At 39.9% G+C, this 22,137-nt stretch overlaps 2 protein-coding genes across 4 annotated transcripts in view; both read right to left on the bottom strand.

The window, feature by feature from the left end:
• pde4ca (phosphodiesterase 4C, cAMP-specific a) overlaps nt 1-16,501 on the bottom strand; it is a 33,273-nt gene extending 16,772 nt beyond the window's left edge. The window contains exons 1-4 of one of the 2 annotated variants that reach the window (XM_085929512.1): nt 16,433-16,501; nt 15,335-15,389; nt 15,181-15,245; nt 14,405-14,622 (exon numbers count right to left, since the gene is read on the bottom strand). In XM_085929512.1, coding sequence (XP_085785638.1) covers nt 14,405-14,622; nt 15,181-15,222 — 260 coding nt within the window. In that variant the 5' untranslated portion in view covers nt 15,223-15,245; nt 15,335-15,389; nt 16,433-16,501. Of the gene's footprint in view, nt 1-2,094; nt 2,597-14,404; nt 14,623-15,180; nt 15,246-15,334; nt 15,390-16,432 lie in introns of those variants that run through there. The other variant, XM_085929513.1, reaches the window with a different exon arrangement.
• On the bottom strand, nt 15,336-19,061 carry ifi30a (IFI30 lysosomal thiol reductase a). 2 transcript variants are annotated; one of them, XM_085929515.1, is made up of 8 exons: nt 18,837-19,061; nt 18,142-18,330; nt 17,541-17,615; nt 17,338-17,424; nt 17,115-17,267; nt 16,605-16,673; nt 16,433-16,515; nt 15,336-15,389 (listed from the first exon to the last, which is right to left on the bottom strand). In XM_085929515.1, exons 1-8 carry the CDS (start codon nt 18,969-18,971, stop codon nt 15,377-15,379), a joined length of 804 nt encoding a protein of 267 aa, XP_085785641.1. In that variant the 5' UTR covers nt 18,972-19,061; the 3' UTR covers nt 15,336-15,376. The 2 variants fall into 2 exon arrangements, with proteins under 2 accessions (XP_085785641.1, XP_085785640.1); XM_085929514.1 differs by lacking the exon at nt 15,336-15,389 and having other exon boundaries at nt 15,593-16,515.
• Nucleotides 19,062-22,137: the final 3,076 nt, after the last annotated feature.

Here is a 22,137-nt window from a genome sequence, read left to right as displayed (position 1 = left end):
ACAGGTATTGCTACATGTGGCTAGCAATATTTCATGTTTTAGTTTTCTTAAATTCAGCTCAATGTGGAATATATAGTATATGTAGCAAACATATATCATTTTTTAGGGTCAAAAATATTTGGCCCTAATGATGGGTATTACATTTTAAAAGAAGAAATATTTATTATGTGAAAAAGATGCAGTGTCTAAAAGGTCAGTTTAGACATGAATCACTATTGGTTGTGTCATGAGTGAATTAAACATGGGGTTTGACAAGGCTGTTTATCTCACATGTCACTTCTCCATGCAATTCCTCGGGAGAATTATGGAGACGGAGACCTTTGCTCATCAGCATTCGCTCGTTCCCTTCCATCAGTGGATGCATTTGCAAAGGTCAAAATCATGGCTCAACAAGACAAGCTCCAGACGATTTGACATATGAAGCAATGTTCGGGCCCTGCTGTTCACAAGTTCATGTGTGAAATCTCTAGTTGGTGTCCAAATGAGTGTCTTAAAATGTGTCCACACACCAACAAAACAATAAGCCTTTAAGCAATTTGAAATATATGTCAACCAGTACACAGACAGGTTGGTAAGTGAATCAATGATAAATGCTATCAAGCTAATGTTGCTAAGTGAAGGTCTTATTTTGCTATTTGCATGTAGGCTACATTGTCTGCATGCAATTAATCTATTTAAAAAAACAAAAAACCATGCGTACTGGACCAAATTGGATTTATAACAACATCTGTGTGATGGAATAAATATGAAGTTCAATGGAAAATCTAAACGATTTTGGGAAAGTTTCATGATTCTGACTCAGACGTGATTTGTAAAATACTCCCAAATGTTACACGTGTATTCCATGTGCACCTCGTACATGACACACCACAGAATATCATGACGTAAACAGGATTTGATCTCAGCGTCTCCCCATATATTCTCCTTGGAGAAGCGCAGTTAAGCAAAAGTAACGTGTTTGACTTTTATGCTGTGGTGACAAAAAGGATGAGAACGCTTTGTATGTTTTTTTTCCCCAACATGTTCTTAAACCACTTAAATGTAGTAAATGTAGTTCCAAGATGCTCTCCTGCTAACTTACAGGTAAAGTAATGCTCATAGTAAGATGTAGTAAAAGATAATAATTACTTGGTGGTGCTCCTCTGGGACCTTTATGATAAATTTGGAATCTTATGACAAAAAACACTGCTTCCTTTATGTGAGTTAAAAACAAATAGCAACCGAATAGAGCCAATAAGACCCGAGGAGTGTTTTTGAAAATATCTCAGAGCTCGGTAACCGCAACAAAAAGCTGACACTAATATTAAGTATTTTTTCAAAATATATTTTCATGACTCTCTAAACACACTTTAAACACATTTAAACTGATTAAAAGCAGAACACATAATTGAAGACAAATTATAAGCATAAAATGTACAGGTGCCTGTGTATTGGGACGTGGCGGGGCTTGATCGGGTGACGTATGACGTCAATAAGACAACGTGTGAGTGTCTGAATGTGAGCTGTGGCCAACAGCAGGTCTTGCCTAAGTTGTGTTTTGCGGTTCAATAACCATCGGAAAAAGCATCAGTGACTGTGGCTCTCCTTTCTCACATGCAAGGGCATTCAAGTTAGGAAATATACCGTACAAACTCATTCAAAAAGAAAAGTGAATAGCTCTGCTACAAAAAGCAAAAATCCATGTGTAGTTGACGCCCATCCAATGAGGCTTTTAATTGCCTACAGATGTCACAAGATACGGCCAAAGGACTACTTTTGCATAACAAAGCTCCCTAAACTTACCTAAAATGTCTTTTGTGGGGATCACCCCAAATGGCACCAAAGCAAGACAGTCTTTCAGAGAAGAACAGAGGTCAAGTTCCCAAAAATCTGCGATTAGGTGAATGCCGAACGGCAAATATGTGCAGGTTCAATATAAGCAACATTTACAGTCAAATTATCCGCCATATGAAAATAATTGTTAGTGGTGAGGGCTACCTGGGGAGAATGATCACTTTTAGATGTCCTAGATTTCAAATTTGACACAAGGAACATAAGACACGTTTCAGACACATGAAAACAGAATTGAAGAGAAATGAGAAGGCTCTTAATTACCGCCTGCGTTTCTGAATGATGTCAATGGGCCTGTTGACAGCACAGGGCGATCCCCATTTGTTCCCAGCGCGCACCGTGACCGTCCGCTCCATGGAAAAACAGAACCCGCAGCTGCTCGGCACACTCATGATCCCTCTCGCTGACCCGTCGTCGGGCGCCTCTTCTGGACAGCTTGCTTCTCCTCAACTCGGGTGGACTCTCATCCCTGGAAACAGCGACCCGCTTTCTGGTCTGCCTCTCTCTGTCGGACCGTCCGGCTCTCCCGGGAGTTGTCATGCCCCACGGCGTGAGTGGTGGACGCCGGTTCTAGGAGCAGTGGTCAGCTGGCAGAGGTAGACCGGATGAGGTGATGCAATCCATCCTTAAGTGTATTCTTGTGAATGAGTTGGATTCCCTCTTTGGATGAGGTGAGGAGATTGGAATGACTGTCTTCCCTAGCACCTCAATTCCTCGTATTGTTTTTGTCCTAAGGACAAAAGGACGTCTCCCCCTCTCAGTAGAGCTGCATTTAACAGATCCCCAACGTGGATCTTAGCTTCAGGTCTAAATGCGGCGCCCCCCCCCCCAAGCCCCCTCTGTTGCCTTCGGATGTGACTACTCTCTCGCCTGCTCTTCTTCTGTTTCACTCTGTGCTTCCTCCGCTCCCATTTGGGCTACTGCACCTTTTAATCGTACAGCAAACAAAAACAAGACCTTCCTCTTCCCTCCGCTAACTTCAGCCACTCACACCAGCCCTCTGCTCATGTCTTTGTCTTTTTTTTTGGGTCTGTTTGTCCAAGTGCCCCTGCAGAATGTCCATGTGAGTTATGTGTATGTGTGTGTGTGTGTGTGTGCGCATGTGTCAATGAGCAAATGTGTGTGTGGGCATGTGACCCAGCAAGTGTGTATGTGTATCACACACACAAGAGGAACACATTTAAGAGTGAGGTCAGAGTTAAGAAAGGGGGCGGGATCTTAGCCAGCATGGGTTCAGCCTTCCCCAAATGTTTGAGCCATTTTAACTCCTTGCTTTTCTTTCGCCTACACATTGAATCCTGATACAATCACAGGACGGGGATCTCCCTTTGGACACTATTATGCTTTGACTATGTTAGGTAAAGCAGACAGGCATACACACACACATAAAAACAATATGTTCACATCCATGAGCACATAAGGTCACCCATGGCCAGAGGTAATGTATTTTTGAAGACCAGAAACATGTAAAGTAAATATGAAACTGTAGCTGGTCGACCTTCCGTGCGCTCCTGCTGAAAACTTAAACAGGAAATATTTGGACATAAGATCAGGAAGATGAGGAGCCGAGAACCGACGGGCTATGTTCCCACAGTTATTAGTTTTATTAGTATTAGGTTTTGAAGAATCATATGTTTTAATGAATCGGGCTGCCACGAGAGCAATATTTGCTATTTTAGGGATTGAAAGGGGGAAGATTTAAAGAATGGATAATCCCTGCTGCCTCCTCTACTGTAGCTTTCTTTTCACACAAATGGAGATGGCGGCTGGGGAAAGCAAAGTGGCCAACATGTGTAAAAAAAAAAAAAAAAAAAAAAAAAAGATGGCTAAATTTAGCTGTTGCCATTTTTAATCAGGTGCGCCTTGCGGTCTGGAAATAACAGTACTATTTATTTTTATAATGTACAATATTATATCGTTTTTCTTTTAATATTTCAAAAAACACAATTTGACAATTTGTCTTTTTGAACAAACTGAGCTTGTATCTCAAGGTACAGTAACATTTTATGACATTTATGTTGTTAGGTTGTGTTCTGTGATTTCTAATGTAAAATGCATGCCTTGGCCCAAAAGTAGTTGTGAAACACTATTTTAAACGGACAAGTGTTTTTATGCAAAGTTACTGCCCAAAAAAAAAAAAAAAACAGTCAACAGTCTTACAAGCCTTTGACAACTGTTGGCACATAGACGAGCCAGCAACTAACCAGATGATTTCCCAGTTTTTCATGAGCTGCGTGCGTCACCAGGGTGGAAGAAAATGGACATTTGAAACAAGACAGACGCCAAGTGTTTGCTTCTGCTTAGTATCATCTCGTCAAACACTTGAAATGGAGGCTGAGATGAGGGGAGGCAACCAATGAAGGGCGCACCATCCGTTGCCCCTAATGCGAGGTTATCAAAGCCATCGTGTCCATTATTAATTACAAAAGGGGCCTCATGACATCATATGTTGGCTACACATAGGCATGGCCAGCATTCCTGGATAACAAGCAAGCTCTTTTCAAGTGTGTAAAAAGCACTGTTGAAGCTGCTGCCTGTCAAACGTCATCATGTCTGTTTGCTAAGCTCTGTTAAATTGTGCAACAAAACCACAATTGCTAAATAGAAAGGACGCAAACAGACTGTTGGCACTTTTCACAGCAACGGCCTCCACTAACAACTAATCATCCTCAATTGTCTAAGGCTTTTCCTGCAAAAAGACACATTGCTACCTTGACTTACGAGTTTAATTCATTCCAAATCAAGGTTGTAAATCAATTTAGCGCCCCCCCCCCAACAAAATCTCCATTCAAATGAGTTGAAAAGACATTTAACTGTTCCAGCTATGTATGTTAACACCTGTCACATATATTTGGAATACTGAACTGTAGAAATTACAATGTTGCAGAATAACGACATCTAGTGGTCACAATTTAGAACTGTTGAGGCATCAAAACAAATGGAGCTATTCAAAAACCACTCAGACAAACGGCACAAAGTAATACTATTGATGCTCAGAAGCATGAACTCAAACTCCGCCAAATGGGATTCTTTACAAATTATAATTAAAATGCAGCAAACTTTGAAAGGTTGCATCTTCCTCAAAGCAGCCACAGCAGGTGTCAGCATTGGGCTCTTCTATTTGTCTCTGTTATGTGAAACGTCATTCACTACAGTAAAGTGTGTCATCTCATGATTCATTAGTGTGCCATCTGGCAACAACATTCATTTTAGTATTTATATTTTAAAAAGTGTAAGACACAGCATAAAGCCTCATCTCTAGTCATTTTTTACATTAGCTCAATAAAAGAGTTTCAAATATACTACATGACAATGCCGAAAATGTAATATTACAACAAATGTTACAAATTTAAACAAGAACAAAAAAAGTCCATGTATTACCTAGTAGAAAGTTAAAACCTGTTCTATTTAATGATGATAAAATCTGGAAAGGGAGGGGATAAAAAGGTAAGAGAAACCATTGTTGCTGTAAATCAGCCCAAGGCATGACAGTCAGCTCTCCCCTCTAGTGGCTACATCCAACAGTCATCTGACACTGTTGCATCAGAGCAGAGGCTACTGAGATAAAATGTTCTTTTCTGAAATACACGTTTGTCTCCCCTTTGCCCCTCCCATCATTAGATACTACAAAGGTAGCAGCTGTTGTATGAACAAGATGTCCCGCCCGCAGGAGAGGTGTTGCTGGTGATTTGGGGCTATGTTGGAGTTGTCACGGGCTGCTGCTCCCCTCGGGGATCGATGAAGCTCTCGAGGCGATTGGGGAAATCAGTCATGCTGAAACTATAGAGTACAGCAGTGACGCACAGAGTAGTCACACAGGCCATATTGACAAATATGTGTGTGCGTTTGGGTAAGGGGGTGTAGTGTCAGCAGACCTCTGACATTGACACTATCGCCCTTTAGTTGAATGGCCTCACTTGACATGTTTGTTTTGCTAAAAATTCTTTGGATCTGAAATCATATCTGACCCTCGCCTCTCTTTGTCTAATTCACAAATGTACTTTTTTACCCTTTGACCCTTATACCAATCTCCATCTATTGTCTGCAAAAATAAAAACTGCATACACATCCTCTCAATCATCTTTTCTCCTCCCTGTCGTCTGTGCATTTAACCTCTTTATTGAAATGATCTCGCTTTGATGGAGTGGAGTCACTTTAAACTTTTTGCACACAACACCGACTGTCCTTTTCAGGATTTGGAGCTCTCGTTCAAACCACAGCAAGAAGGTTTGGTGTGTGTGTGTGTGTGTGTGTGTGGGGCACAACAGAGACAGAAAGTCAGAAAGAGAAAGCAGAACTGAATAGTGTCCTGGTACTCTTGGTACACTTCAGAATAAAGCCATCTGTTGTAATGTGGCGCACAACAAACTTCTTTGTGATGTAGTACATACATTTTCACAACTAATTTAGGGGACATCAGTTAAATAATCGACATAGTTGACTGGATAAAAATACCCAAAATGCAAGTTGTGCATGAAATTCCTGAAAGATCCTAGCTCCCACAAACTAGCTTAGTGTGCATGAAGGACACAGCTGTGCACTCCTGATCTTAACTCGGGTGGATGAAACAGACCCGCACAAGACTGGAATTGGTTAAAAAAACCATTAACATAAGGAAACTACAGATATCGTTATTCAAAATCGGAAGGCACACAAAATGACAATAATCAGTAATCTTAATGTCCAAACTTTGGCAACTCGTAAATGACTCAGTGAAGACTTGGGAGAAAGTGCTATGGTAGAATGAAACCAAAGATGAGTTATTTGACTCCAACTTGACCTGGCATGTTTGGAAGATCAAAAAATATGAACGTGCCCCAAAGAACCCGATAGTCAAGCATGAAAGCGGAAAACTGTCCGCAAAGAGCGACTTCACTACATTGGATCAAAATCTGCTTTCCTCTTAAAAAAACACTGAAGACTTGGTTATGAATTAGTCGACAGGCCTCAAGCCAATAGAAAATCTGTGAAGGGAGCTGAAGACCAGTTTCTAATAGGACTGAGGAATAAGTAAATAAGTAAATAAGTAAGTAAGTAAGTAAATAAATAAATAAATAAATAAATAAATAAATAAAGTACTATTATGTTTCATCCAGAATTCTGTAACCATGAAAGAGCCATCCTTTTTTTTTGTAAGCAAACAAATATTCTTCTGAGATATTACATAATTATTTCTCCCATTGTGTGGGCTCGTGTCCTGCAATTCCAGTTAAGGATATTTTTGTTGCAATCAGGAAATTGTCCTAATAGACAAAATCTTCTTACTTTGTATCACCTAAGAGAATAAACAGTTTGTTCTGCTCACATCTGTACTTCTGACTGTGGCTTCCAATCTCATGCTTTGATCTTCTCATATGATTCAAACATGCTTCAGGAGATTTTATGACACTCTCGAGCACATGTCTTATGCCCAGAGTGCAGAAAGGTTTGCTGAACACTTGCAATGCAGCTCGTCTTTCATAATGTCTGATCCCGAGTGTTACTAATACTTGTATTTCTGGACAGTACCTAGACGAACAACAGGTTGAGATTTTTAGAAATCATATAGACTGATAATTTTATACTTTGAATTTACACAAGTCTTAGATTTACATTAAAAATAATAACAAAAAAAAAAGAGTATGTCTAACGCAGAATCATTGATTCAACAAGTGTAATATTTGGTTAGTCCTCTAATGAGATCCAAACTGTCCTTGACCACACAATGATCATACTGTGCCCAACAGACACAACAGCTTGGCTCTTGTCCAATTACCCGAAGGAGGAACATCAATGGACAAAGACATTGATCCACATTGCGTCCCCCCCCCCCCCCCCCTCCACGGCAAACAGCCTACCCAAAGTACCGACCAATTGTTGGCAGACATGGCATGAGAGGTATGCAATAGTTCAAGATATTGGTGGAACGTCAAGGTCACTCAAGTCCCTGAGAATTAAAAACGCCCTAAGATCCGGATACAGAAACTATAATACAACGCAAAAGATCTTTGTCAACATAAGTATATCCCAACAAGCATCACCGTATCGGTAAAACTGACAACCAAGATATGGATACATACCCAATGCATGAGTGTCTGCGGGTTGAAAAGCCGCCATGCATCTTCCGTTGGAAGCGAGAGTCTTTGTTCATCATCTTGTTGCGAAGTTGAAAAACAGCGATTTGAAATAGAAATTGTCAAATGTGAAGGAGAAATCAAGTCTCTGCTGGGAGAAACCATACCACGCGGGAAAAAGTTGTGAAAAAAAATGTCACTTTGCCATTTAGTCGAGATTGGATGGAAAACAAAAGCGTGAAGCCCACTGGTAAAGTCCGTCAGGATTTTGTGAGCTGATTGCTACATCAAGTCAGGCCTTGTTGAGTCCCTCTTGGTATTTCCTAGGTTCGCTGGAAGCGCTTTGCTTCCATCTCCATGCAGAATCAACGGCTCAACAGTTCAACAAGGTGGAAATTCAATTTATGATCCAGCTTCTGAGTCCGGCATTATGTTCAAGTCCGCTTGTTTGTATGGAAAGGACGGAAGCAGACATGCTCAGCACATGCCTAAAAAGGCAAAGAGTGTTGGATGGTAGAGCCCTCGCATCACAGAGCTTGAGCGTCTCATCTCGGAAAAAAGTTCAGGAGGTCGAAACGAGCCAAGTGCGTAACCCAGGAAACTGTCAGTCGTCAGTATTCGAGTTGACTCGACTAATTCTTCAGTTGACACGATTTTGTTCGAAAATCACACATCTCATTTAGGTCTGATTGCTGTTCTTCTGAGACTCCGAGACTGAGATCATCCAAATCAACAGAGAAGCAATAAAATGGATTTCCTTAATAAAAGGTCCCAGAACAAGTTCTGCTCTCCAATAACCATAATACAGAGGTGATCATTTGATCAAAAGTGTTCACCGAGAAGCTGCTTAGAATTAACCTTAGTGAGGAGGGGGGGAAAAAAAAAAAGAGAGCTGGATTTATAGTCCCATCGGATGCTCCCTGGAGAGGACCGTCCCACGTAGTCCTTGTCAGAAGGACGTCTGCTCCCTCTTCTGTTCTCTCTTGAGAGTGGTGGGATTGAACTTGGTCTTGTAACAAACAAACAACACTATCTCCCTGGAGTATGAGAGACAGAGAGAGACGATGCAGTGGATGAGGAGGGGAGGGGTGCAGCACATCATCCCAGAGAGGCAGTGCGAGAAAGTCCCAATGAGAGACACGGGACAGAGAAGGCAGAGACTTGCACAGGCATCGCTGGAAATTTGCGTGCTACTGCAAAATAACGGTAAGACGGTTCTGAAAAAAGAAAAAAAAAAAAAAACCACGAGCGTGCGTTCCACTACGCTTTCTCTTTTCGTGTGAGCGACCTGCCTCCAAGCCAGCGGTAATAACAGTGCACTGGTTAATCAATATTTCAATATTGCATCTGTGTGGACTTTTTTTTTTTTTTTTTTTCTCTCAAAGTTGATTCCGTTTTCCTCTTTAATATTGAACTCTGCTCTCATGCAATCATATACTCGGACCGGTTAGCGTATTACCGCCTTCGGTCAAACAAATAAATGAACATACAATGCATGTTTTGTGTAGGAGAGTGAAGCACGGGACTTAAATGAAGCTGGCTGGAGTCAAATAAAATAATGTGAGCCAAAATTCACAAACTAGGGAACATTGTGCCTTTCACGAGCAAACTATTTTCAACTGAGTCCAACCCCATTGGATTTTTTTTTTTTTCGCATCATGCAGAATTTCACAATCGTCGCACTATATAAAAATAATCAATTGCTATCTTCTTGTTTCAGTGGCATTTGTCTGGCAACAAATAAATAAATTCTCATACCGCAGAGTGAATTTGGATTTCTGAGGGAGTTGCTATCGCATTTCCAATATGTCATCTAATCACAAATATTACATAACTCTGAAAGCACATTCCCACAGTACTTCGACCGGTGCAGTGGCGGTTTCTGGCATGTGCACCATGTGTGGCTACAAAGGGTGACCCCCAGAACAACAACTTAAAAAATAAACAAAATATGTGTGAAATGTTTTTTCATTGTGTAACGAGAGCTACAAGTTAATAAAAACCCACTTGAATGCTCCAATGGGCCAGTAATGTTTTACTGGCCTTAGCCCCATGAGTGTCAAGTTGAGGAGGAGCAAATACCAAACAAGGACATCGTAGATGATTTGACATCAAGGAAGGCCAGGAGGTAACCAAATGAGCCATTAAACAAAGGATGATGGTGTTTCCATCAATTGTCAACAAAGTCGGGAGTGTTGTCTGTTTACTTTGCTAAATGAGTCATTTGTTTTGTCTTATAATGTAACTTGTCATTGCGCTAAGCAGACATGAGACATTTTATTTTCATTGGAACTGTGCCCATGTATGAGCAGACTTCTTTACCCTGACTCAAGAGCCAGTGGAAAAAGGGTTCTTAATCAACTTGGACATTGAGTGAAAATAAAGTATGGTAAGCTTGTGCTCCCTGCGACATTCATTTTCCGCTGGATCCTCTCTTTGTTTAATTTATCCTCCTTGCGAGCCATCCGGCAATAAATTTTCTTCCTCAATTCAGCCGTGACATTAGGAGACACTCCACATATCCTCGCAAATGACTACTTTGCTGAACAGATCCATTAAAACGCCACAGTTTGACGTAGCTTTTCCAGAGTGAACCTTGAAATTTTGTTCCAATAAACCCGACCCGAGTCTAATCTCAATTTTCTGTAGACACTAAAATCTAGGAAGACGTTTGTTTTTTCAATCATATTGGGTTTGCAGTACATATTGGAGAAGGGTAATCATTGACAAAGAGGAAGGCGGCGCCTTTTGGTGTGAGGGCACTGTTTCCTTCACAAGTTTTACCGCCATACTATATATAACAGTCTGTTTCTTTGTGACTGAACATCAAGTGAGTACTCTCGATTAGGCATCAAGTGACCACGAGTCTTGAGTTCACCCAGTAAATGTTTGATCTGCATTCAAATCCTCAATCGGAGCTCATACAAAGTAGAGTTCACAGGCACAAACGCTTAAGAGTTTGCCGACAGCCAACGCAGCAGTGTTCTCGGGGTGTCCGTACCAAATAACAACCAAGATAAGATAATATGAAAACCAGTGGCGGAGTAAAGACTTAACTTTTTCTACCTGTAATGAAAACAAAGACAAAATCAGACTCCATAATGGAGATTTTGTTTTCCAGCCACGTGGATGCTATCTGTCTGAAATATTTGCCCAACACAGAGGAACAACAAACTCAGCTGATCCGGCGACAAGCAGGGATGTCGTATGTTGACTAAGGTGGATCCAGTCGAGTGGACAAAGCTTTGGAAAAACACTCACACCTTGAGGAAATTGAGCACTAAAACTGACAGCTGCGGCAAACATTCAATACAATCAAGTCAAAAGTCAAAGAAGTAAATCCAGATACAAATGCGCAAAAAAAGTGTAAAATCCGCAGACTCTGCTAATTTCACCATCCTTGGACAGTGCATAATGTTAAAGCAAAACAAAAGTGTGAATTCCATGACACCACAGGACTTGATAATCCGGGAGCCAAAAATAAACGAACAAGAGCAGCTGAGAAGAGGGATTCTCACAAGTTACACCAACACAATCTAGCCTTGCAACAATCAGCAGAAGGGTGAAAACACTATTCTGTGATTATTATTTGAGGGGAATTGTTGGCTCAGGACATTTGTAAATATGGACTTTTGGATTTGTAAGAGGAAAAACTGGCTAGTGGTATATTTTGGGCTAAATTGTAAAGTACTCATCGCCAAGTATTTTTTGTATCCATACAAAAAATCTTGACACAGGAGCTAATAACTAGGCCTTTGAGAAACAGACTCTACCTGGGCGTGTGTGCCAAAGTGAAGCGGCGCCTCTGGAGGTTGATGCTCCTGGCCATCATCATCTTTCTGAAGAACATGGGGGAATTTCGAGGAGACCCACGTGGGGAGTCCCTAGGCGAGTTCTTTGGAGATCCACCAGATGATCCTGTCTTTGTCCTCGGTAGGACCTGAATAATCGGCAGCCTGTGCCTTCTTCTTTGTCCCTGAATTTCAACCTGCTCTTCTTCAGAACTCTCCGAGCAAAAATCACTCATGGTTAATTAGATAGACTGCCTGCTCTGTAATAGTATGAGGCACTATTTTCCAATTCCTCGATGGTTTACTTCAACAGAATGTGTGGTGACATAACCACATAGCAGAATTTTGCCAGTCCAAATTCTGGTAGAGCCAATGCCTCTGGTCATTTAAAATCTTTTTAGATGGAATCCAAAAAGAGATAAGTTTCTTTCTCGTCCCTTGCTGAAGGAGGACGGACGGGTACATCAACATAGAGTTGATGTACTCCCCTCCCTCCTACTCTGAGGCTTTGTTTACATTACAGCTAAGCCGTCCCCTTGCTCCAACTAAATATGGACGTCTGATTTACAGGGCAGCAGAATCATGACAGATCCCCTTCAGGTTTTGTCCCTCAACCGACTTTCATTCAATCCTAAAATAGAATTCAGCTCTTCAACTTGATAACTGCGCTCCAAAATTACTACCCTCTGAAGTCCAAACATTCAGCTGTTGCTTGCCTTGAGCCTCCAGGTCGCTTCGTAGTCATGTCAAGTGATTTTGCATACTCAGGATTTACAATTTGTTGGGGAAATTGCCTATTTCCATGCAGACAGCCTCTTTGCATTTCACATGCTCTGAGATTACCAAGACAAGTCACATGAAGCTCCTCTGACTAAATCAGCAATACAGCATGGGTGCTGTCACAACGGCGCTCTCTATCTGTGACCAGAGGCAACATCATCTCCACCCGCCATCCCCGACCCAACCCGTCAGTTTATTGCTGGGGAGTAAGCAAGGGAACCTCGTGATTAAAAGACTCGCAGATGAATCCAGTTTTTGTGTATACACAGTCAAATAACCTAAGGAGCTCAGGCATCTGACACCAGGCTCAACAGTTGGGAGAAAGCTATAATAAAAAAAATAAAAATAAAAGGCTTTCAGGCTTTGACACTTTCTTGCTCCTGTACATTCTGTATTCTTAAGTAATGTTTGAAACAGAGGCAGTCCCAGGTCAAGAAAAGCAACTATTGGGTGGAAAGCGTTGCAAGACACCAATTTCAAATGCCTCACTCAGCACCCACTATTTGAGAATTTATTTATGACATATTTGACATTTCATGGCACACGTTAGTGAACATTAGCGGCTTTGTTTACATGCCATTTGCCATTCGTCATCTTTCACGATCACGACCACACTTTTTACTACCTACCGCATCACAATCAAGATTGGCTTCTAAGAAATTCACAAGGCAAAGAAAAGGTCATCAGAGCTTTTGTTCTAACCACCATAATGTAGCAGGAAAATTCAGCAGTGAGCAGAAGCAAGACCGACACCAAGGAGCAGCAAGGCAGAGCAAAGGTTTTGATTTGGTTGCTCAATGTTACATAACAAACTTGTAAAATGTCATCTGACCCATACGGTATCATCAATAATAACAGTTGCTATAAAACGATTTCAAATACTTTTGGATAGAAGTCATCAAATAAAACAATAAGTTATGTTCTTGCTTTTATACTTTTTACGTTAGTCACTTTTTTGCCAAGGTGCGCAAATCGAAGTGACCGTTTTAGAAATGGAGTCGAATGTTCATAGCAGCACTCTCTTCTTCTGTTGCTTAGTAAACTGAGATTCACAGTTCTTAGTTTATGTGTCACTCGATGCAAAACATCTGGAAGACCTGAAGGCATTATCTGGGCTGCCAAAATTCCCCAAAGGAGGATACAGTGTGTTACGACCATGGTAGGATTTGTATATTTAGAACAAAGCAACTGACCAAATATAGAGGCAAAGACTCACAGCAATATTTTGATGTTGAATTTCTCTGAGTACTTCAATGCCTAAATATCTTGGTGGTCTTAGACAGGACTTTGAGTTGTTTTGCACAAAACAACTCAGAAATTGGGTCACATTGACCCAAATAGTGGCTCAGTCCAAGAATGGATTAAAATTGGGTTATTTTGGACTGTAATTATAATTTACACACTGTAGCGACTGAATGTTGCAGGCGTACCTTGAAGGAGCGTGGCCTCATGAGTCTCCAGGCCATTTTATATTTGTATGTTTGTCCTCCTCAAACTCTAAACATTTATCAGTTACACTCTTCAAACTGCTGGGTCAATTTTTTTGATCGTACGAGATCTTAACACTACCCATACTGATGAGTTACAGCTACTCAGGAAAAAAATGACCAGGTTGTCAGTATAGCTGTAGTGAAACATAATATTAATTTATGACAAACATTTTCTAAGACACATCTTTTCACTGTCAGCGGTCACCACAGCAAGTCACTTGCATGAAACAGTATGGTTAGCAGTAGCCTCTTTAGACCAGAAGCCTTTTCCTGACACAAACCACCCATTTTCCATGGGTGGTCCATCTACCTTGCCTTACTTCAACTGTCTAAAATGGCACCCATCTTCAGCTTAAAGAGTTGGACTTGAGTAGGTGAAGCTTACTACCTTTTTTTTTTTTGTGAGGATCGTGTATATTGTTGAAAGTACTGACAACAAAAAAGAGAATTGCAGACTCACAAGGCTTTGGAGATACGACTAGTCAGTGACCAAAGGGTCCCAGGAGATCCAGAACCCGAATCCGACAGGGCATCCTCAAGTCTGTCCAGCACAGCGGGTCTGCATGACAGCCTGGGTAGATGCAGGGTGCCAGAGAAGAGCCTCTTGACTGCATATTTGACGTAAGAACTTTGGAGGGGCTCGGTACAAGGGGTCTGGTGCGAAGACCCCCACTCTCGCTGAAAAGTCACAGAACACAGTGTTAAGACAGAGAACAGAAGGCTATGAAAGTAAAAGGATTCAAATTTTCATTTTAATAAGGTCATTCATTTTATGTAGAGACCCTTTGGAAGGTCAACCGACCACTCCAAATTATCTATAGGTGTACTTGTAAGAATGACTGTCTGTGATTGGCTGGCGACCAATTCAGGGTATACTCCCCATGCCGCCCAAAGACTCCTGCGATAGGCTCGAAATACAACTGCGACCCTCGTGAGGATAAGCGGTTCGGAAAATGGATGGATGGAAAGAAGTTCTCACGATGAATTAGGCTCTAAGGCTCATTGGACCTGCTGTGACATTATTTTAAAACCGACACAAAAAGAGATTCTTTTCACAAGTATCTCGTGACAACACAATCACCCCCAAGCTACACAGCATGTCATGACATTTGCCATTACAAAAATTATCTTTACAAAAACAGTTTACAGTATGAAAGCATAATGTATTCAAAATGACTCAAATTCTAAAAATATATTTTTACTTGAATACCATTAGCCTTAATCTGTTTTTCTTACCTCAGTGACATTAAAACATTTTGATGAGTTATTTCTCTTCATACTGTATCAGTGTAGCAAGACAACTGGAAAGGTGATGGAAAACTTGAGTTATTACATTTAAGATCATGATAATGTCATAGGCTGTCACTTCCTCAGGCACCTATTTCTTTACCTTCACAGTCCTCCGCTTGTACAAAGTCCAGTGTCACATAAATCACTTTTCTTCTCTAAACAGGGGGGGAGGAATGAATCAGTATGGGAAAAAGTAAAATGGCAACAACAAAAAAAATCCTCCGTAAAGCAGAGCTGGTGAAAAATTTGCGTGCGTATCAGGATAGTGCGAATTGTGTGTCTTTATCTGGTTGGACAATCAGGGGACGTCATGTATGTAGAAGTTCTGGTTGGGCCACAATGTGCTGCCTAAAAACTTCCATGACAGATCAACAAAGCTTCATATGACATTTTTATTCCAATAGAATACTTTCATACTTTTGATTGGTACAATCTCACAGTTCATCTGAAAGTGCATTTGACTTCTTCCATGTTTTTCTTTAACAGAACATATTCCCCAAGATGACATGAAAATTATACAGGACTGTGTTTTTTGAATATTGTATATTCTGACAGCCATTGGTGAATATTCCATAATTCTGTTTCAGAGATGTGCATGCACAGAGGGCAGCAATGCTGGAGCTGGCAATGCTGGAGGTCAACCATGTCCCAGGAATGTTACCATAAAGGAATGCAAGCAGGCTGATGCATAACCAAAATGATTGCAATAAAGTTCACTTATATTTTTCCATTTGTGCAATGCAATGCAATATTTCGGTGTGGTTTGTTTTTGCTGTTGCTTATTCAATATACATGGAGGAAAATACAAAGGCACTCCCAGCTTGGGCCATCACTGCCATTAATATTCACACTATAAATTTAGAAGGGGTAAATGTTTGTAGCGCCTGGCTCTTTTCAGGTGCTAAAGCTGTATGAATGAGTAAGGGCCCCATCTTAAGGCCAAAGAGACAAGACAATTTTATACATTCAAAGGCTAGACATTTATTCAGGGCAAAATGTTATCAAGGTAAGCCCTGTTATTTGGGTTTAGACAGCTAACTATTGAAATCCTAAAGGATTTCATGACATTTGTGTCCATAGAACAAGTAGCAAACCTCTTGAGTTCACACCTCATGAAACATGGGAGCAAAAACAAAAGTAAAAGCAATGTTGATGTTTTTCTCATAAATGCTCAAACAACTTGCCAGAGTGGCCACACCTGAAGCAGGGTCGGCATCGAGCCGCTGATCGTGAAGAGCCGGTAGATGCTTCTGTGTCTCCACAGACCACGGGCTTGATGCCCTGCAAACACATAGTTAAGAGGTCAAAGGGCAAAACCTTGAGTCAAGAACTGTTAGTGCTGCGGATATAAAGAGCCAATAAGTGTCTACCTTGTACATGCTGCAGATAAATGAGAAGAGAGAAGTCGTGGCTTTCTTCTGCAGGTCATCTGTGTGCACCTGGAAGTTTGTTGTTGCCAAATGAAAAAGGGTTTGCAAAAAAAAACAAAAAAACAGCATGGCTAAACACAGGTTGGGCTGTTCAATTTTGAAACATTGCCAGCGATAAGGTTAAATAGTCCATCAAATAATTAGTGTTCACCCCCAAACACTGTATGAATTAATTATATTATTTAAAAAAAAAAAGCATAATCCCAACTTTCACTACTCAATGTTACGCTTTGACGCCATGCATAGAAGGCACTACACTGCCCCCAAGAGGCTAAGGGAGCACACATCAAGAACAGCCAGTATTTCTTTTGATTTATTATTTTGATTGTAATTATTTTAAGATGATATCATATTAACGGTGTACTGAAAGTTGAGTTATACTGAATTTCCCCTCAGGGATCAATAAAGTCCCCGTGAGGAAGTGATGTAAGAAGCAGCAACAAAGCTCACCCCATTAATGGTCACCCAGGGTACAAACGTATGCGGAGGATCCAAAGCATTGGTCCTCAAAGCGTTCTGATGCATCAGCTGGTTTCCGACGTTTCCATCCACACAGCTCATGAGGCGCTCCCAGCTCAGTTGAGGACTGTACAGACTAACACACTAGGCACAAATAAGATATTTAAAGGACACATTCGAGGTGAAAAGATGGAAGAAACCAAAACTTTCTTACACTCTTGGCAGCTGCGATAACATCAGTGGAGGCCTCCATGCAGTAGATAATGAGAAAGGCATTGTCGGTCATGTTCAACAAACATGTCTGAAAAAAAACACACAATATACTTCATAAAACTGCACAGATGAGACTTAGAAAATGTCACAATTTTCTGTTACAAATATGGTCAGTGACAGCAGTTGAGTGATGTGAAACTTTACCTGAATCATATTGCCAAGGCACTCCTGTTCTCCATGTTGGCACTTAAATACATACTTGCTACCACTGGATGATTCCTATTGGCCAAAAACATCAAAAGTCTAAAACAAAATCAACAATTACACAAACGTTGTCAATTCATTATTAACCCATTAACTATTCAAACTGTTATTTTATTAAAAAAATATATCCACATTTCCATGTGCGCACTTTTACAAACACTATCTCGGTTGTCTATTTTTATTTCCCCTAAAAAAATGTCAGTTTCGTTTCAATTGAATATTAACGGTCACTTTAATGGTGGAAAACATTTTCAAAAGTTTTGTTGTCACAAAAAAATTGGCATTTAAACAGTGGTGTTTACACTTTTTATATTCTATGAATGCAGCGTCTTTAAAGAATGCTTTATAAATTTTAAGATTTGACTGTTATTGAGTTGCGGAACATACTGTGTTCAACCTTTGAGGTGGTATGCCTGTATATGAAATTAAGCTGCTGTTCCATAATCAACAGGTTGCCTATAGAAGTTCCCTTTCAGGGCCGTGATAATCCTCCCATGACAACGCTATAGTGGAAATAAAACTAGATCATAGCCATATATACCTGTGCATTGCCAAAGGGGACCAGGTGGACAGAAAGGATGTCCTGAAGCAACACCCATGTGGGGTACAGGACCTGCGTGAGATACAGTATGCAGTCGGGACATAGACTCTCATAGTAGACATCCAACTGGACAGGTTCCCCTGCCTGGCGTGCCTTGGTCAAGCTGCCGTGGAGACACTGTTTCAAAACCTGCATGAAGAAGGGCAACCATTTTCTTTAATATTTTGGGGAACATTGACGTGTGTGTAGTGATTATAAAAAAATGTATGCGGAGGATCCCAGAAAAATCACAGAAATCTCTTCTGGGGTGCATTCAGATATGCTGGTTTCTATGACGGATGAAAACAAGGTAGAACCCTTGTAAATTTCAAACTACAAAGTTGTACTTTTGTTTTTTCATTTTGTTTTTAAGTACAAGAGTTCTAACAGCAGTTTTTACTAGACCGAGTATCGATAGTATTTGATTTCATATAATGACTTTTAGGGTGGAAACTTGGTTGAAAAAAAATCTTGGAATCATGTTTTTTTTACACACAATTGAAAAGTTTAATAGGACGTTTTACCTGTGTAGAACCAGACCGAATATAATGTTTTTATCGTTACACATGACGCAAAGATTTAATACAGTGTTTTACCTTAGAATAACCAGACCCAATATAAAGTTTATACGGTTAAAAAAATCTCATCAATCTCACCCCGCACCGGACGGCTGACTCTCGAGATAAACACCACTGTGACGGAGTGTAAGGACATGGCAAAGACAGAGAAGTATAACATTTAGACTTAAAGCTTACGATAAAATTCAACATAAGCAGCAAAGCCACCTTCATTATACGACAATAAATTTAGTATAATATTCGAAGCTCAATCTATAAGCACACCATGAAAACGTACGGACGCTCTCGCCCAGCGTTTCCTGGTTAAAGTGCCGCGTCATTTTTGATTGGCTGGCGGCCTGGTGACGTATTCAGCGTCACCTGTAGCTAACTGAAATGCGTACAAAGCGGCTGTAAAGAACAGGAGCGATATCTAATGGCGTCATTTGAGAAAACAACCACGTCAAAAAGATGTAGAACGTATTGTAATCAGAAACATGAGGAGCTCCACATATCCTTTATGTTTATTGTTGTCTTTGATTTTTGTTGTTGTAGTAAAGACAAACTATTGAATGGCAGGTCTTCCCATCTTGATCGAATGCCAAGACCACCATTTGCAGTGACTTGTATAATAGGATTGATGTTGCATCACAATTTTCACCAGACAGCATCAGACCATATTTTATATACTGTATATTTTATTGTCTTTTAAAATCATTGCATCAGGCTAGAGAGAACCATATAGATGAAAGAGTACCTGTGTGAATGAATAAAACTACAGACTGTACATGAAAATGGAAATAGGTTGTATGTAAAGTATGTCAGACCAACAGACTGAGGGTGAATACAAGGATTGTTTTTTTTTTTTTTTTGTGCACAGGAGTTACATAGGAGTGATTCCCAACCAGTGTGCTGTGGCAATTGAGTGACAAATATTTTATTGATTTCAAAAACATTTGTATTATTTTATTTATGCCAACAATGTATAGTACCAGGCAGACCAATTAAAGGTCTTTCCACAAGATGACAGAGGAATTAAGCACCTTTTTGTGAAATCTGTGTTCAGTGGTGTGCTGTGAGATTTTTTTTCCAATATGAAATATGTACCTTGGCTCAAAGGTTGGGAAACATTGGTTAAACCCAAAGCAACCAAGAGGCTGAAACAACAGTGCTCCCTCTCAGTTCAATTGTACTTTGGTGTGGCTTTGTGTGATTGCTTCATTCAATTCCACTGTTCAATAGCATAGACCTGCAGATTATATATATTAAATATATTATTACGGAATTCTTATTATTTTTGACCATTTTTATTTAGTTGAGCCTATTGATACAATTGTAGCATGACAACCAATCATTTCTTCAACACTTGAATGTTAATATTCAATTGTGTGAGACAACTGGATATTGAGTATTTTGTGACATTAAAAACGGGACTAAGATTCATCATTTAAGAGGGTGTGTACACTTGTGCAACTACAGTAAGTATCTCAGTTTTTTTTTTTTTGTTTCAACTGAATTGTAGAGCATATGGGCTAGACTCATGGTCCAAAAAAGAATTTTACTATTTATCTTGGTCTCATTTCTAATACCGCAAAATCTGGCATTTGTGTGTGGACTTTATCTCTATAGAGCCAAATTTAGGAAATGAAAAAAGCAATCAAACAAGCTTTTAGACAAATGAAGAAATTGACTCACCATGCCCTTTTCTTCAAATAGTGCAAAAAAAAAAAAAAAAAGCATGATTTCTTGAATTGTCATTTATAGTGTTGGTGTAATTTAATATTTTACTGTTATGTTTCGTTATTTACAATGAAATTGCCACCCCATGAAATATCTGAGTCATGAACGTACTATAATACAAACAATAAAAAGATGCAAGACACAAGGCTCAGTGTTTTCTGAAGCAGGTTAGGGTCAAAACAAATGTGGTAAATAGAGGGAGCACTGTTCTGACAAGTCAAACAAAATCAAGGAACGTTAACTGGAAAAAAACAACAACAAGCAATATATTCAAGTTTATAACAACAGGAAAAAAAAGAAATGCAAATCAATCATGGCCACTTTGAGGGATAGATTGATTCTTAAATGGGTATTTACTATTTGGTTAATTACATATTGTAAACATTTGTATTTCTTTCTGTATTGAGCAAAAAACAAAATTCACGCTAGCTTATCTTTTTCTGTATAGGCTCTGTAAGGTTATCATAAATCAAAGAAACAAAAATCAAGACACAGACAAACAATTCTAACAGACCCCCCCCCAAAAAAAAGCTAAAAAAAAAACAAAACAAAAAAACAATATAGTCAGGCACCATAAAGGAACACTTCCAATCATCATTGTTTCATTTTGCGAAGATCTGCAGGAAAGGATTGAACGTGAGTAGGAAAACAGCATAGGTGTTTTTTCCAATTGTAGCCGACACCCTCAATCAAGTCAACCAATTTTTATGTTTAAATTCAGGCTCCACTCCACTTTTTGTCTGTGGTGGACCTTTTACAATAACCACTCGCCCACATTTGGTGGTTTTTTTTTTTTCGTGGTCACAGAACTCTCAAATCTTCCGAATCACAATGACAGATTCTGAGTTCAAGAAGAAAAAAAACAAAACCCCATTGAATATTAAAAAAAAAAAAAAGCAAAGCAGCCAAGATGCATTGAACATACTGTATAGCCTTGGTTCTGTAAAATATCAACACATGTACATGAGCTTGCTTCATCATCTGAATGCACCCGATTATCAAGTTGAATATAGTGTAGTTGACGAGAAGTACGCTGAAGCTTACGGCAGCTGATTAGTAAAATTGCGTGCGTTTTACGAACTGCTCGCCCTGATTTCCAAGCCGCAACCGCAGAGCGCGAAGATAAACCCCCAACGCCTCGTTCCGATTTGTTTCAAGCACAATCCAAATGATAATTACATCATCCAAAAATATAGATATCTAAGTATATACTTCAAAATAGTTATTCTGTATTACGTCTCTCACATTTCAAACTTGTACAGACACCAATTTGCATGTTCCTCGTCGTCAGTGAAAAATGTGCTTGGGGCGTGAGGCCTTTTCAAGAAAGATCATATACAGTGTACCAAAGCTGATGAAAAAATATCGTATTCTTTAAATGATTATTTGCCGTATAGAAAAACGTGTTTCAAGATACACGGACACAAAATGCATATCTAATACACGAGCAGGAAGAAAAGCCAAGCGTGCAGAGTCCTGGACGCATGCCTGCGTCGTGTCTATCTGCTACCAAAATTGCTTTACCTCTCACAAAATATGGCAGCTGTAAGCGTTTACCTCACTGAGCTACGTGGACTACAAAAAGCTGAGAGCCTAAAAGGAAGCAGATCCAAAGTCACCTGAACATCCCTGAAACAACTGAAAATCGCACGATTTCAAT

Source organism: Syngnathus leptorhynchus, chromosome 14, assembly GCF_054491065.1.
Source record: "Syngnathus leptorhynchus isolate UIUO chromosome 14, UIUO_Slep, whole genome shotgun sequence".
Classification (NCBI taxonomy): domain Eukaryota; kingdom Metazoa; phylum Chordata; class Actinopteri; order Syngnathiformes; family Syngnathidae; genus Syngnathus; species Syngnathus leptorhynchus.
Note: the sequence above shows the minus strand (reverse complement) of the source record. Positions and strands in the feature narration are given on the sequence as shown.